Below are 14,693 nucleotides of genomic sequence, written 5' to 3' on the forward strand. Positions count from 1 at the left end.
TTTTAGCACTATGATGTTTCACGGGACTCTTTGCCCAGCGGGGCAAATAATATTTCGTTCTTATAGTTCAGCCTGGGTGAACAACTCGGTAACCTTTTATAAACTCTGGTTTATTTCTGATGTCATAAAGTAGCATCAGAAATCAATTTAATATCCACAACCCTATATCATCCATCAATAAGTTCTTGCGTTTTAGATGAAATAGTTTGAGTGTTTCCTAATGTAGTAAGACAGGAAGTAGAGTCTCGGAGTGGAAAAGCATGACTGTCTTTATCCCCCTCGCTAGTGGAGTGTGACGCTAATTATATCCACATATGATGAATAATAAACAGAAATCGGTAATGGAAAAAAATTTTTTTAGAAGCAGATACTTAAAATTCACAATACTCAGCTAGATATTTAATTAAACATAAAAGCTTTTGCTCAGGGGATTGCTGAGGGTTTTGAAATAGAAGCCTTCATTTGCCTAGTTTCCGCAACATGTTCTACTTTGGATATTGCATTTAAGAAAAGATTATCCATCCATCCATCCATCCATCCAAGGCAGGGAGAATGACATGACATAAGCTTAGAAAAGGTTTTACTAAATAGCAGCAACTTTGATTTATATAGAGTATGGCTATGGAAGCACACTTAGGTTTAATAGCGACCCGCTACTCTATTACTGACATTCAGTGGCAGACATTCTGGAATGTTCTGCAAGTAATCATCCAACAGAGTATGCCAAAGCATAGGCATTCTGTACCCGACAACCTTCAGCAAAGAACAGCATAGTTAAGGGTCTTTGATTGAGAAGGATCTCACATATTGCTCTTACTGTAACTGGCAAGGCGATGCGCTTCTGACAGATTAAATCTGAAAGTGTAAATTTGTCAGTCTGTTTCATTTGCTAGAGGGTTGTGTGTGAGTGCAGGTGGTGGTGTCAAGGTCTTCACATAATCACCTATGTAGCTTGTTATTCTGATAGACCTTCAGATGTTGGAGACTCTTTGCTGGAAACTACTGTAGTACTGTATCACTTCTTGGGCAGAAGAGCAGAAGGATGCAGATAAGTAGCCTGATTAATAGTGGAGACTGGATGCGATACCGGCCTTCACACAACCTGTGTTTGGCATGTAATTTTACGCATGGCTGGTAATTCAGGCAGCGTAGGACCAGGAGGGTTTAATGACAGACATCCTTTCTGTTCTGTGTTCTGTGAAGGGATATTGGCTGTCAATACTCGTTTGGTTCCCCAATGGTGAAATGAGCCGCCAAGTCACTGTTGGTCATCAGACTCCATCTCCACCTTCAAGAAGCACCTCATGACCCATTTGCTCCAAGAATTTCTCTACTAGCTACACCACTCCATGTTGCCTGAATGTTCTTGATGTTGCACTTCTCTCCTTGGTTACTCTTACTGGGTTCCTGCTTGGTTAGAAGTTGTGCAGCTCCTGCTCCCATACTGCTTACACGTGTACCTGGACTTTCACTGGAGGATCAGCCGAGCTGCACTTATAACTCTTTCCCCCTGAGCGTCAGATGGCTGACCTGAGACTTGTACGTCACTTCAAGCGTCTGCTAAGTAAAATAAATGTAATTTTGAGGTGCTGTAATTGGATTGGCAGTTCAAGGAGCAAGGCATTTGATAAATTCAGACAAAGATTATCACGATAAAAGGATTCGTAGGGACTGTCCGCCTAGTGCAGACCTGGACAAAAGAAAATGTTTTAAAATCTATGAAGATGAACATTTCTTTATTTGAGGTTTTGGTTATTCGTGAGTTGGCCCAGAACAATTAAACAGGAATATTTTTGGTGCTTGCTACTCTGTGCCGAAGCAAGGCATGTTGGGAAAGTGACCTCTGGTGTGACTCTGAGCTGATGACGCAGGCTGAGTTCCTGCTCTCTGTCTCTGAACTTTTTACTAGACCAAGTTAGAAACCCCAAGCAGCCCTCTGTCCCTAAGCATCAGATAGCTGACCCACTTGTGCGTGTGCATAACCCAGATGACAGACCACGTTTCTGCTGGTCCGGCCTGCCTTGCTTTCCTCTAGGGGCGGTCCAGCCTCTGGGAGGTTATTTGAGCAGTGTCTGTGTGAGGGGGATTAATTTTGGGTAAGAGCCCGCTGTGTCGCCGTGACGACTATGGAATGCTGGGGAAAAGGAGTCCCGTGACTTTGCATGCGTGGCACGTGGCTTCTGTTGATTGCCAGCCCCCCCCTTCCCCCTCCTCATCCCCCATACTGGTAACTTTCACACACAAGCTCTGGCGTTGACTGGGAATATGCTGGCGGTTTGTCTGAGGGTCTGGAGGGACATACAGATTGATGGACTGAATGATGAATGAGCGTGTTGATGGATTGATGCATAGTTTTGTGGACTGGTGCATTGCCGGATGATGGATTACTTGGTGGCTTATCAAAGGCAAAGTTGACTCCCACTCCTTGTAATCATACACTTCTTCCCATTTGTACCAATTCCTTGGTAAGACCCCACCTACAATATTGTGTGCAGGTTTGGTCACCATACCTTAAGAAGGACATTGCTGCCTTGGAAAGGGTGTAACGTAGGGCAACGAGAATGATTCCTGGTCTTAGAGGAATGTCTTATGAGGAGAGGTTAGCTGAGCTGAATCTGTTCAGCCTCGAGCAAAGGAGGCTAAGGGGGGACATGATCCAGGTATATAAGATTCTAACAGGTCTGGATGCTGTTCAGCCAAATGGCTACTTCAGTATTAGTATAAATATACTATATTATATAATATAATTATATATACTGAACAAAAATATAAACGCAACACTCTTGTTTCTGCTCCCATTTTTCATGAGATGGACTTAAAGATCTACAATTCATTCCAGATACACAATATTACCATTTCTCTCAAACATTTCTCACAAATCAGTCTAAATGTGTGATAGTGAGCACTTCTGCTTTGCTGAGATAATCCATCCCACCTCACAGGTGTGCCACATCAAGATGCTGATCTGACATCATGGGTAGTGCACAGGTGTACCTTATACTGCCCACAATAAAAGGCCACCCTGGAATGTGCAGTTTTTTGCTTTATTGGGGGTCTGGGGACTCGGAACCGGTCAGTATCTGGTGTGACCACCATTTGCCTCATGCAATGCAACACATCTTCTTCGCATAGAGTTTATCAGATTGTCAATTGTGGCCTGTGGAATGTTGGTCCACTCCTCTTCAATGGCTGTGCGAAGTTGTTGGATATTAGTGGGAACTGGTACACGCTGTCGTATACGCCGGTCAAGCACATCCCAAACATGCTCAACGGGTGACATGTCCGGTGAGTATGCTGGCCATGCAAGAACTGGGACATTTTCAGCTTCCAAGAACTGTGTACAGATCCTTGCAACATGGGGCCGTGCATTATCTGTCTGAGTGGCTGGTCTCAGACGATCTTGGAGGTGAACCTGCTGGATGTGGAGGTCCTGGGCTGGTGTGGTTACACGTGGTCTGCGGTTGTGAGGCCGGTTGGATGTACTGCCATATTCTCTGAAACGCCTTTGGAGACGGCTTATGGTTGAGAAATGAACATTCAATGCACGAGCAACAGATCTGGTTGACATTCCTGCTGTCCGCATGCCAATTGCACGCTCCCTCAATGCTTGTGGCATCTGTGGCATTTTGCTGTGAGACAAAACTGCACATTCCAGGGTGGCCTTTTATTGTGGGCAGTATAAGGTACACCTCTGCACTACCCATGATGTCAGATCAGCATCTTGATGTGGCACACCTGTGAGGTGGGATGGATTATCTCAGCAAAGCAGAAGTGCTCACTATCACACATTTAGACTGATTTGTGAGAAATGTTTGAGAGAAATGGTAATATTGTGTATCTGGAATGAATTGTAGATCTTTAAGTCCATCTCGTGAAAAATGGGAGCAAAAACAAAAGTGTTGCGTTTATATTTTTGTTCAGTGTATAATTATACTATATAATAGGTGGAAATTAGCGGGAGAACATTTTAAACTGAATTTGAGGAAGCACTTCTTTACACAGCGTGTAGTTAGAGTATGGAATAGTCTTCCTGTTAGTGTAGTGCAGGCTAAAACCCTGGGTTCCGTTAATTCAGAGCTAGATAAGATTTTAACAACTGTGAGCTATTAGTTAAGTTCTCCCCAAACGATCTTGATGGGCCGAATGGCCTCCTCTCGTTTGTAAATTTCTTACGTTCCTATGTTCTTACCCATATGAATCTGGTTTGTCTTCCTTTGGGTTACCGTGTAATACTACAGGCAGCATACAGTCAGAGTTTAGCTGCGAAACGCTTGTGTAATATGAGGCTGATCTGTGACAGCTGCAGCCAGGTGTGAACCTCAGTTCCTTTAGAGATCAGCGGATGCACTTCCCCCTGCAGTGCCCTCAATGCTGTAAATCCACTAACAAAAGGCTGCCAGACAATGGTGGCAGCATCGTACCACTGAGCTATTCATGCAGGGTTAGCCCCCTTCCCTCTCCCAAGCACCCACACATCCCTGTCGAGGGATGCCTCGCCTGAACCCCAAAGTAATTTAACAGATGGCTAATTATTAGCTGGTATCCTTGTATTCTTGCTTGCTAGCTTACCTGCCTGTCTTCCCCAGCATCTTCACTGCCCTGGAATTTCCCTTGTAGGTGAATAGGTGATTTGGGGAGCCTGACTGACGTAATCCTGACTGGAATTTGCCGTCACACCGGTTTCTTTTTCTCTCTTGTTAAAATGTTTGTCAGTGGTCAGCGATTGGCACTGGGAAACTGGGGACCCTGGTGGGCGACATTGCAGCAGGAAGCTATGGCAGAATAAGCTCAAATTCACACAACCCCAGCAAGCGTCACATGACTTCTCTCTGGGAGCTGCGGTTCTGATCCAATGGCTCATTATCACCCCCACCCCAGCCCACCACCTCTGCTGGAAGGACGTTGCAGCTCCAGCATGATGTACCTTGCTCGGCCTAGGTGCTTGATTGAAGAAGGATGCCTCTCAGCTACGGTGTGCCTGCGCGTGTGGGTATGCAGGCAGCCCGTGGGTGTCGTGGTGGGGGGGGCAGCGACGTGTGTGTTGTAGAGGTGAGGATGTGGAGAGAGCTGAACAGGTGCATCATCTGTTTCTTGCTCTCGTCCCACTCCCTGTGCTGATTGGCTTTCGCTAGCGTGGACGGCTGCATGTGGAAGATCTTAACAGCTTCTGTCGCGAACCTGCCCATCCATTCGGCCCTTAATAGCACCTTAACCCCCAGGACTACGGTCACTTGGGCTCCACAGTGAAATCTCGCCAGCTCATTAAGGAATGACCACTGCTTCACCGAGTCCTCTCCCTCTGACAGTTACCATCTGAGGATCCGCAGTGAAGGGAGTTTGATGCTTCAGTTGCTGGTCGATAACTCAACTGCAATTAATAAAGCAATTAGATTTTAGATGAGTGTGTTGATTAAACCCCTGTGAGTCTTAATCAGTTAATTGGCGTAATTTGCTGTTTGTAATTCATACACCTCTGTGTTTTATCATCTAGCAAACATTGCTGATTGAACAATAATGCGATAATGTGACCTTCATGCTGGTCTCATGCAAATGGGGTGTTGTAGATGCGTTTCTCTGTCTGTCCTCTCTGTTTCTGTCTTTACATGCATCTTTCCTGCACGTACATGAGCCTCTTTCAGCGAGCCTCTGCTGTAGATCGCTTGTCTTTGTGTACCTCTCTCTGTGGTTGTTTGATTGTCCATGTTTCTATTCACGTCTTTCTGACTTTGATAGTTTCTTCGGGTGACCGCTTGTCTCTCCGTCGCTCCCAGCTGCATATCTTGGTGACATCGCTTTGGACGAGGAGGATCTCCAGCTCTTCAAATTGGACGACGTCGAGAAGGAGGCGACCGTCAACCTCACCGGCCCAGGTGAGTCTTGGCTGCAGATCAGGGGTTAGATGATCGCTTTCAGAAACATTTTGGCAAAGTTGAAGAAACTCTACCGTGTTTTGGTTTAGGATCATGGCTGAAAGTTGCCTTCTTCCTTGGTAGAGTCTTTGATAAATGGGACCGGACCTAATGGGCCAAGTGACCAGAACTCCCTCCGTAAGAAACGGGCGGCGACCTCCAGGATGGAGAGGGTGTGGCCTGAGGGCGTCATTCCGTATATCATCAGCGGGAATTTCAGTGGTGAGTTTTGAGGCAAGACAAACATGATGCCCAGAGTCTCCGAAATCATCCAAAAACATTCATTTTAACTTTTCTGGCCAGCAAGCTCTGACCTTGTTAGAAATTCAGGCCAGGTAGGCCATCCAAAGGTACAACATCAGAATCCCTACAGGGTTAGTAGCCCCTTCATACCTGCTGCTTCTTCAGCCCAGATCTGCTCCCTTATCTAAGGAAATTGCTGTGAATCACAGACATGGGTTAGGAACAAGTGCTTTAATGGAGCAGAAATGTCCTATAGGATGGCTGTGGGGTTCCGGACTCAGGAAGTGACTGATAGATAAATATCATTTTAGCAGTTTGTACACATATGTGTACATAAATATACAAACATAAAAAGTATCTGAACATGAAAAAGCCCCCCCCCCCTTTTGATGTACCCTCCACTGTGCAGTTTTATTTTCATGCTTATTTTCACACATAGATGTGAGAGCAAAGCTTGAACTCCAAACGTAGGGTCAGGTAGCCTTCAATCACCCTGGGCCAATCAGGGCTTAAGGGCCTTGCATAAGGACCCAATGGCAGCATGTCTGCCGGTCCCAGGATTCAAACCAACAACCTTCTTATCATCGCCACTAACACAAGTACTAACCCGCTGTGCTTTATCACTGATGTGACTCTTGTCAAAAGTCCATTACCTGGTTTATCCTCACTCCCCTGGGTCATTCAGCCTTTGGTATCCTGTTCAAAGGTAAAACAGCATGGTCCTTTCTGTGAATCAGCAACCCTTCAGTCCCTCGAGATCCTGAGTTCCTTAACCTCTTTGCCCCTCTGTACCGTAAGCATGTGGTAACTGTTTTTTTTTGAGCGCTTGCAGCTGAGGGGGAAAGACCTTAGTTGATGCGGGGTGCCAGAGTAGGGGGATGTTGAGATGATGATGTCATAAAGGTCAATGATTGGTCATCCCACCCCAGGCAGCCAGAGGGCGATATTCCGGCAGGCCATGCGCCACTGGGAGAAGCACACCTGTGTGACCTTCGTCGAGAGAACAACAGAGGATAGCTACATCGCCTTTACATACCGACCATGCGGGTGAGTCTGAGCCACAAATAAAACTCGCACAGATGCCTCGAAACTACAAGTATTTTAAACTGCAGTAGTGTTGTCATTGTGTCATCTATATTTATCTGAAACCCATCCATCCATCCATTTTCCAAAACGCTTATCCTACTGGGTCGCGGGGAGGTCCGGATCCTATCCCGGAAGCAATAGGCACGAGGCAGGGAACAACCCAGGATGGGGGCCAGCCCATCGCAGGGCACACTCACACACCAGTCACTCACACATGCACTCCTACGGGCAATTTAGCAACTCCAACTAGCCTCAGCATGTTTTTGGACTGTGGGGGGAAACTGGAGTACCCGGAGGAAACCCCACGACGACATGGGGAGAACATGCAAACCCCGCACACATGTGACCCAGGCGGAGACTCGAACCCGGGTCCCAGAGGTGTCAGGCAACAGTGCTAACCACTGCACCACCAATAAATAAAATATTTATCCCTACAATACAAAGGTTATAGAGAAATTAAATTACAGTTGGTAAAAAAAATATAATTGGTTATGGGAGTTTTCTAATCTGATTCCTCTGTTGCGCTCAGCAGTTAGTTAATTAAACTTGACTAAACTCTTTATTGAATAAAAATTGCTTAAACTGTAACTAAATCACTTTGCATTAGCTATGGACTTGCTTCAGCTATCTAATAGCCTACCCATCTATCTTCCATGCTGCAAAATTAGGAGACGTTTGCGGTGATTTCTAATGGCAAAAAAACAAATTAGAACTAATTATAGTGGGGAAAACATGACTGGATGTTTCTAAATATCTGCTCCCCCTAGTTAAGAAATCAGCATTAATTGTTCTCAGAAATAACATGTTGTTCCGTTGATTGGAAGCAGCAGATCACCAGACATCAAAGCCAATATTCTTTTGGTCCATAAAACCTGTTCATAACTGGTGAAAAAGGAATTCATATTTATAAAGTCATTTCAAAATTTCCTTTAGTGGAAATAATGTAATTTGCACAAATGAATTGTCACGTTCGCTGCAAGCGGGTAAACGCACGGACAGGCAGGCAGGCAAGGATCATGCAAACAGCCAGGATACGGGGCAGAACTAGGGGTTTATTAAGGGCAAGGGCAGGACGGAACACAGGCATCGACGAACATCAATGACAGACACTGAACTCTGGTAAGACATGGACTCAAATAGGCAGGACTGATTGAAAATAATCGGACACAGCTGGGTATGATCAGGGAAGCACACGTGGATAATCAGGGGGGCGTGGCACACACGAGGAACGGACGAGCCGGGCGTGACATGAATAGCCATAAAATTACAACAGTTTACCAAAATGCAAAAAACGTATTATAGAGTATACTAATTTTAATTTTCGATCCATATTATATTAGTGAGGCGAATACTTTATTTTATATTTCAATATCTAGTTTTATTCATATATGTTGAGGCCAGACGTAATTTCTTGACATTCACATTTATTTATTTAGCAGATGCATTTGTCCAAAGCGGCATGCAGAAGCACTACTGGTAAATGCACCGATTTTATGCTTCCCCTGCAACTATGAAAGTGGGAATTCTTCCTGCTAGCATCCACTTAGATTCCCATTTAGTTTTGTCATTGACCTTTTTGTTCAGTCACTTGCACCTCTTACCCCTGACTAAAGCTGCGGCGGACGACTTGTACTGTGCGCATGCAGACGCGTACCTTAACTGAAGTGCATTCATGACTGTACAGACTACATAATAGCATCGCCCACACCCACTGACCTACGGCTGATTTCGCAGACTCCTATTCTTCCTATTGGTTCTTGTGTGAAAGCTCTGAACGAAGGAAATATCACCACACTTTTGATTTTCTTCTTTTTTTTCCACCAACTGTGTCTGCTGTGATGCCATACAGGGTCCTGTACCTTTCTTTAGAAAGCGTCCCGCGTTCCCCACAGACTGCGGCTTGACACAGACGCCCATGCATTACGGCGGGTAAATGACTCACAGGGGCTAGGGGCTGATCTTTAACTTTCGGTTCCCGTGCCTTATAATGTGACAGATTATCAGAGATCCATTCTAGCCCCTGGAATGCTTAGAGCGGTGCTTCTCAGCCCACCAGACGGTCCACATTTTTGCTCCCTTACTGGGAGCAGGGAGGGAGCAAGAATGTGGACTGTCTGGTAGGGAGTTGGGCAGGAGCAAAAATGTGGACCGGCTGAAGGTCCCCAAGGCCCGGCTTGAGAAACACTGATCCAGGTAATCCTACAGTACCTGGATGCGCCCCCCCCACACAGACACATACACACACACGCACACTACTGTGTTCACGTTTAAAGACTTGCTATTAATTGTAATATTTATGCGATTAAAGACCTAAAAATGCAAACCACCAAAATTCACAAACAGATTAAAAAGAAAACCGTGTGATCTTTGTTTTTATTTTTTAATAATTAAAATTTGGGGGGAAAAAATTGTGTTGGTCACTGTAATCTTTCCTTTTTGTTGGGGTAATTTTCTCAAAATTTCCCCTAAACATATACAGTCCGTATGAACATACAGATACATGCATGTCATACACACTGCCCTGTTTTAGGGGCCTGTCACTAAGCACTGTGTAAGTGCACATTAATTGAAAGCCTGTGTGTTTATATGTATGTATGTTACCGTACCTTTTATTTGTTAAGCTGTAACTTTAAAATATAGCTACTATACAAGCCTGCTTTGCAAGCACGCTGTCTGCATTATAACATCTGAGTGTCGCCGCCCTACAGGTGCTGTTCTTATGTGGGCAGGAGGGGCGGGGGGCCCCAGGCCATCTCCATTGGGAAGAACTGTGACAAATTTGGCATAGTGGTTCATGAGCTGGGTCACGTGATCGGCTTCTGGCACGAGCATACGCGCCCCGACCGCGACGAGCACGTCAGCATCGTCAGGAGCAACATCCAGCCAGGTACCGCGTCTCGCCGCCTAACTTCCTGCCTGCGTGCTGCTGCCTTCCACTGATCCCATTGAAGGTGTACGATTACATGCCGGATGCGTTTTCCTGTTGTCAATCACAAGTACCTGTGGATAGTGATTTCTGGTATTCTAATTAGAAGAGTGTAAAGCACATTACCGTTTAAGATAACCTGGCAAACTGGATACCACATTAACATACAAAGACAATGTTATGTTTAATATTCCAGTATAAAATGTGTGTTGTTTTCTTAGTAAGTACTGTTTTATTGTCCTATTGGAGAGACGCTTTAACCAATAGTTTTCCAACACAATAACTCATGTGCAATGTGATGTCACTTGACTTGAGCCAGGCAGTTTCAGGGGTGCTGTGAATGGTGTAGTTTTATTGTATTGTCTTTATGACCCCAATCCCCTCCCCACGCACTCACGCACGCACTCCTCAGGGCAGGAGTACAACTTCCTGAAGATGGAACCTGGGGAGGTGGACTCCCTGGGGGAGGTCTACGACTTCGACAGCATCATGCACTACGCCAGGAACACCTTCTCCAGGTCGGTGGTGCAGTCGATGGGTGGGGGGGGGTTCCTCTTCTGAGGCAAATTTGTTGGGACGCAAGTTGAAAAGTTTGACCTTGCAAATCAGCTGCCTTGACAATGTTCTTTTTTCAACTGTTGGAGTTGAGGATTTTCAAAGTCGCTTTTGTTGAGAGCCAGTGAAGATAATCTATAGTACTGTGCAAAAGTCTTAGGCAGTCAAAAGAAACGTTTAAAGCTATTTATCTAGATAGTAAGTACATATTTTCTTTGAACAAAAGACACAATTTAACATTAGACATGTGCAAATTAAAAGTAACACAATAAAAACTAAGAAAAATTTCTTCTGTTCTGCAGAAAAGTTACTGATATATAGTTGGATGGCTGGATGAACACCGCTTCAGTTCCCAAACCTCCAGCTGTTCCATGTGTTTGTCGAATGTCACCACCAGTTCGCTTAATTAATTAACTTAATTAGTAAAAAAACGGAGATATTGATTAGCTATGCGAGATGTGCTTCTGGTCGAGTCAAAAATGCACGGGTGGCTGGATATAATGGGGGTGATTTTAGCAGAGGTTTTGCAATGGCTAAGCTAACACACTTTGACAGGCATACAACAACACCAACATAAAGTTAACTGAAATATCATTTTCTTTGGCTGCCTAAGACTTTTGCGCAGTACTCTGTCTACCAGCAGGTTTCCCTCATTGACAAACACCGTTATTTAAGATGAAAAAGCTGACGCTGTATTGGGCAGGTTGCAATACAGATTTGCAATGCAAAGCAACACCATCGGCACCAACTCTATAATCACACTTACCGCCACCATTACAAGGGGCAGCAGAGGTGCATTCCCAGATGTTCTCTCGCAATATAAATGACATTTGACCGTTCAGCTTTACCCTTTGCTTCCTGTCGATTAGCACCTGTTCTCTCATGAATAGCAATGTGAAGCGTAATTGAAACCCAGGTACTAAACAATGGTGAAACGTTGCCTGCAGAGTAGTTTCTCTTTCTTTATTTGTGCTGCATGTAAGCGCTTGTGCTGTGGGATGGAAAAAACAAGCGGGTTGTCTGTCTTTGAGTCGAATTGCTAGGAAAATCTGAAAAATTAAAATACGGCACAAAATAGTTACTATTAAGCAGTAATAATAAAACTAAGCACATGCATCACTGTGCTGTATGTGGAGCCGACGGACCGATCAAGCCGCACAATGTTTTCAAGAGCGTGACGAAGTGCTGCAGGCGTTTGTTAGGAACCTATGAATTCAGCCCAGAACTACGGAGACATTCCCAGAACACCGGGTGCATCCTGCCCACTGCCGTATTCACACACAGGTGACGGTGATCAGTGCATCTCATTCGAAATGGGTTTCATGGACGTGTGCCGTCAATTAATGTAAAGTGAATTCATTGGTGGGCTGAGTTTCTAGATGAGAGGAGATTAATGTCCCAGATCTCAAGCATGCATGAAATGGGTTTGAAGCTCATTGTCTTAATGCATATATGTTGTGACCTTGGGATGTACCTGTGAGATGAAGCTGTTACACAAATGTCACATCGCCTGCTTCTCCTCTGGCATGTACCTAATCTGGGAATGGTCAACTAAGGGACAATTTAATGCAACTTTGCAGGAATTTAACACGGAAAGAGTCTGTAAATAAAGAAAAAGTGTGATTGGGAGAGAGAAGGTAGTTTTGATATCTTATCATAGAGAGCCCACAAGGTAAAACCACCCCTGGAAAACCATGCGAGATTCTTTAATGGCTGCCCCCCCAGAAGAAAGGCAGGATTGTGCCAAAAGGTGATGACACACAGGGCAACTTTTGAAGCAATGTTGCCGGACAGTGCTGCTGACCAGTGTTCCTCAGGCACGTTCCCATTGATTCTGGGCAACAAATTTCTACTTGAACAATTTTAATAGGCAGTGGGCAACTTTTCACAGTCATCCAGATCCAGATGAGTTGCCCTTTGTCTTACCTGGTTGGCTGTTGCCCATCATCGTGGCTCAAAAAGCTTCCATGTGTATCATCACCTAAAGGGGAGAGTGTGGCGTGTAAGTGTTCATGCTGTGATTTTTGTGGTTCTGTAAGAGAGTGTCCAGCAATAGGACTGTATTTAACAGAAAAGTCCAGCATTTGTTAGCCGAACAAGGAATGTCTTGTAAGCTCTATGTTCTCTTCATTTCTAAGAATAACTTTCTGAGTTCACACCCCAGGCATGTGAAACCTTGGCAACAACTACAGTAGAAGCTTCAGGGAGGCAGTATGTTGTAGGGATAGGAGTGTGGATTTTTTCTAATTTACTTTGTACGCTGCGAATTGGCCATAATTTTTAGATAATATTGATGCATTTGGAATGGAGTTAACTGTGTCAGAAAGACACAGAAAAATTTCGTCAGCTAATAAAGCGGCAGAGTGGGAAGGCGCCCTTAACGTTACTGCTTTAACATTAATCTACACTCACCTTTCGTTCTGTTATGTTTTTTTTCTGCCGTTGCATCCACAGTTTGATCATTCAGACCTCCCGCGATGCTTCTCTGCAATGGCTATTGGATGACTTTGCTTCATGGATTATTCAGTAGGGGGCCGGCATGGTGGTGCAGTGATTAGCACTGTTGCCTCACACCTCTGGGACCCAGGATCGAGTCTCCGCCTGGGTTACATGTGCGTGGAGTTTGCATGTTCTCCCCATGTCGTCGTGGGGTTTCCTCCAGGTACTCCGGTTTCCCCCCACAGTCCAAAAAAAACGTGCTGAGAGGCTAATTGGAGTTGCTAAAATTGCCCGTAGGTGTGCATGTGTGAGTGGATGGTGTGTGAGTGTGCCCTGCGATGGGCTGGCCCCCCATCCTGGGTTGTTCCCTGCCTCGTGCCCATTGCTTCCGGGATAGGCTCCGGACCCCCCGCGACCGAGTAGGATAAGCGGTTTGAAAAATGGATGGATGGATTATTCAGTAGTGTGCTCTTCTTCAGTCAGATGAATCAACCCTTATTCAACCAATCCTGTACAGCTTTAACTTTGTTATGTTCTTTTTTTGATGATTTTTCTCCTTTTCTTTTCTGCCTTCTACAATTTTTTCCCCTTTGACACACATAATTACTAATAGGAGGGTAAATTCTTCAACAGCTCCAACGTCTTTTAAATTTATTCCGAACTTCATAGTTGATGATAACCATGTTTTTCTGTGATTTTGAAGGCCGATTCTGCTTTTTTGATTCTTTGTTTGCTTGTTTATTGTGTTGCTCAACAAAACCTACACAGTTTATTGTCCTGTATACCTGCAAAAATCTTTCTATTGTTCTGATAATAAGGACACTTGTGCATGCTGTTCAGTCCACATGCTGTAGTACGTTTTTTTCTTTGCAAACTTTGAAAGCATTTTTAAAAAATCTGGATTTTTTTTTCCGAACTGCTGCAAACTAGGAAAAGTGTAGAATTTATATTTTTGTTCAGTGAAGTTCATGCTTTGTCCCACAATAGGCAGTTATACAGTCAATTTGCGTCACAATCAAGCTTTGTTTGACCTTTTGGATAATTTGCACTGCTTTTCTTGCCATTTCGAGGCAGTCCATGGCAATTGGTATTCCACCTGCATGGTCTGCCTGGTTCCTCTTGAAACTTGTTGATTATTTTATCTTCTGCATCCATTGTTGGGGCTAAACGTATACGACAGAAATATTCCTTGGCCTACCTCCAGGTCTGACGGATAGTTTTCGATCATTTTCAGATTTGCTGCGATTTTTACTCAACACACTTCTCCTGTTTTTTGGTTTCCAGAGAAGATTCTTTCACACTTTCCTGGAAATCCAGCAGCTTTTTAACTTTCCATTGCTAATTTTCTTCACCATGTCTATTTTTGATCATCGCTAATTTGCATTGATTTGCATCGATTCACAGTTCATGCAATCCATCATCCAATGAAGTCGGCACCGTGTGGCACAGTGGGTTCTGTACCTGTGATCCGGAGGTCGCCAGACTGAGCCTGGCCTTGGCTCATGGGTGGCTCATGTTGTCATTCTTCACTGGAA

At 44.6% G+C, this 14,693-nt stretch overlaps 1 protein-coding gene across 3 annotated transcripts in view; it reads left to right on the forward strand.

The window, feature by feature from the left end:
- LOC125746292 (bone morphogenetic protein 1-like) overlaps nt 1-14,693 on the forward strand; it is a 43,554-nt gene that overhangs the window by 5,725 nt on the left and 23,136 nt on the right. For 2 of the 3 annotated variants that reach the window (XM_049020100.1, XM_049020101.1), the window contains exons 2-6: nt 5,772-5,870; nt 5,994-6,131; nt 7,082-7,199; nt 9,947-10,125; nt 10,577-10,682. In XM_049020100.1, coding sequence (XP_048876057.1) covers nt 5,772-5,870; nt 5,994-6,131; nt 7,082-7,199; nt 9,947-10,125; nt 10,577-10,682 — 640 coding nt within the window. Of the gene's footprint in view, nt 1-4,789; nt 4,991-5,771; nt 5,871-5,993; nt 6,132-7,081; nt 7,200-9,946; nt 10,126-10,576; nt 10,683-14,693 lie in introns of those variants that run through there. The other variant, XM_049020102.1, reaches the window with a different exon arrangement.

The sequence above is a fragment of the Brienomyrus brachyistius genome, chromosome 7 (genome assembly GCF_023856365.1).
Source record: "Brienomyrus brachyistius isolate T26 chromosome 7, BBRACH_0.4, whole genome shotgun sequence".
Lineage (NCBI taxonomy): Eukaryota > Metazoa > Chordata > Actinopteri > Osteoglossiformes > Mormyridae > Brienomyrus > Brienomyrus brachyistius.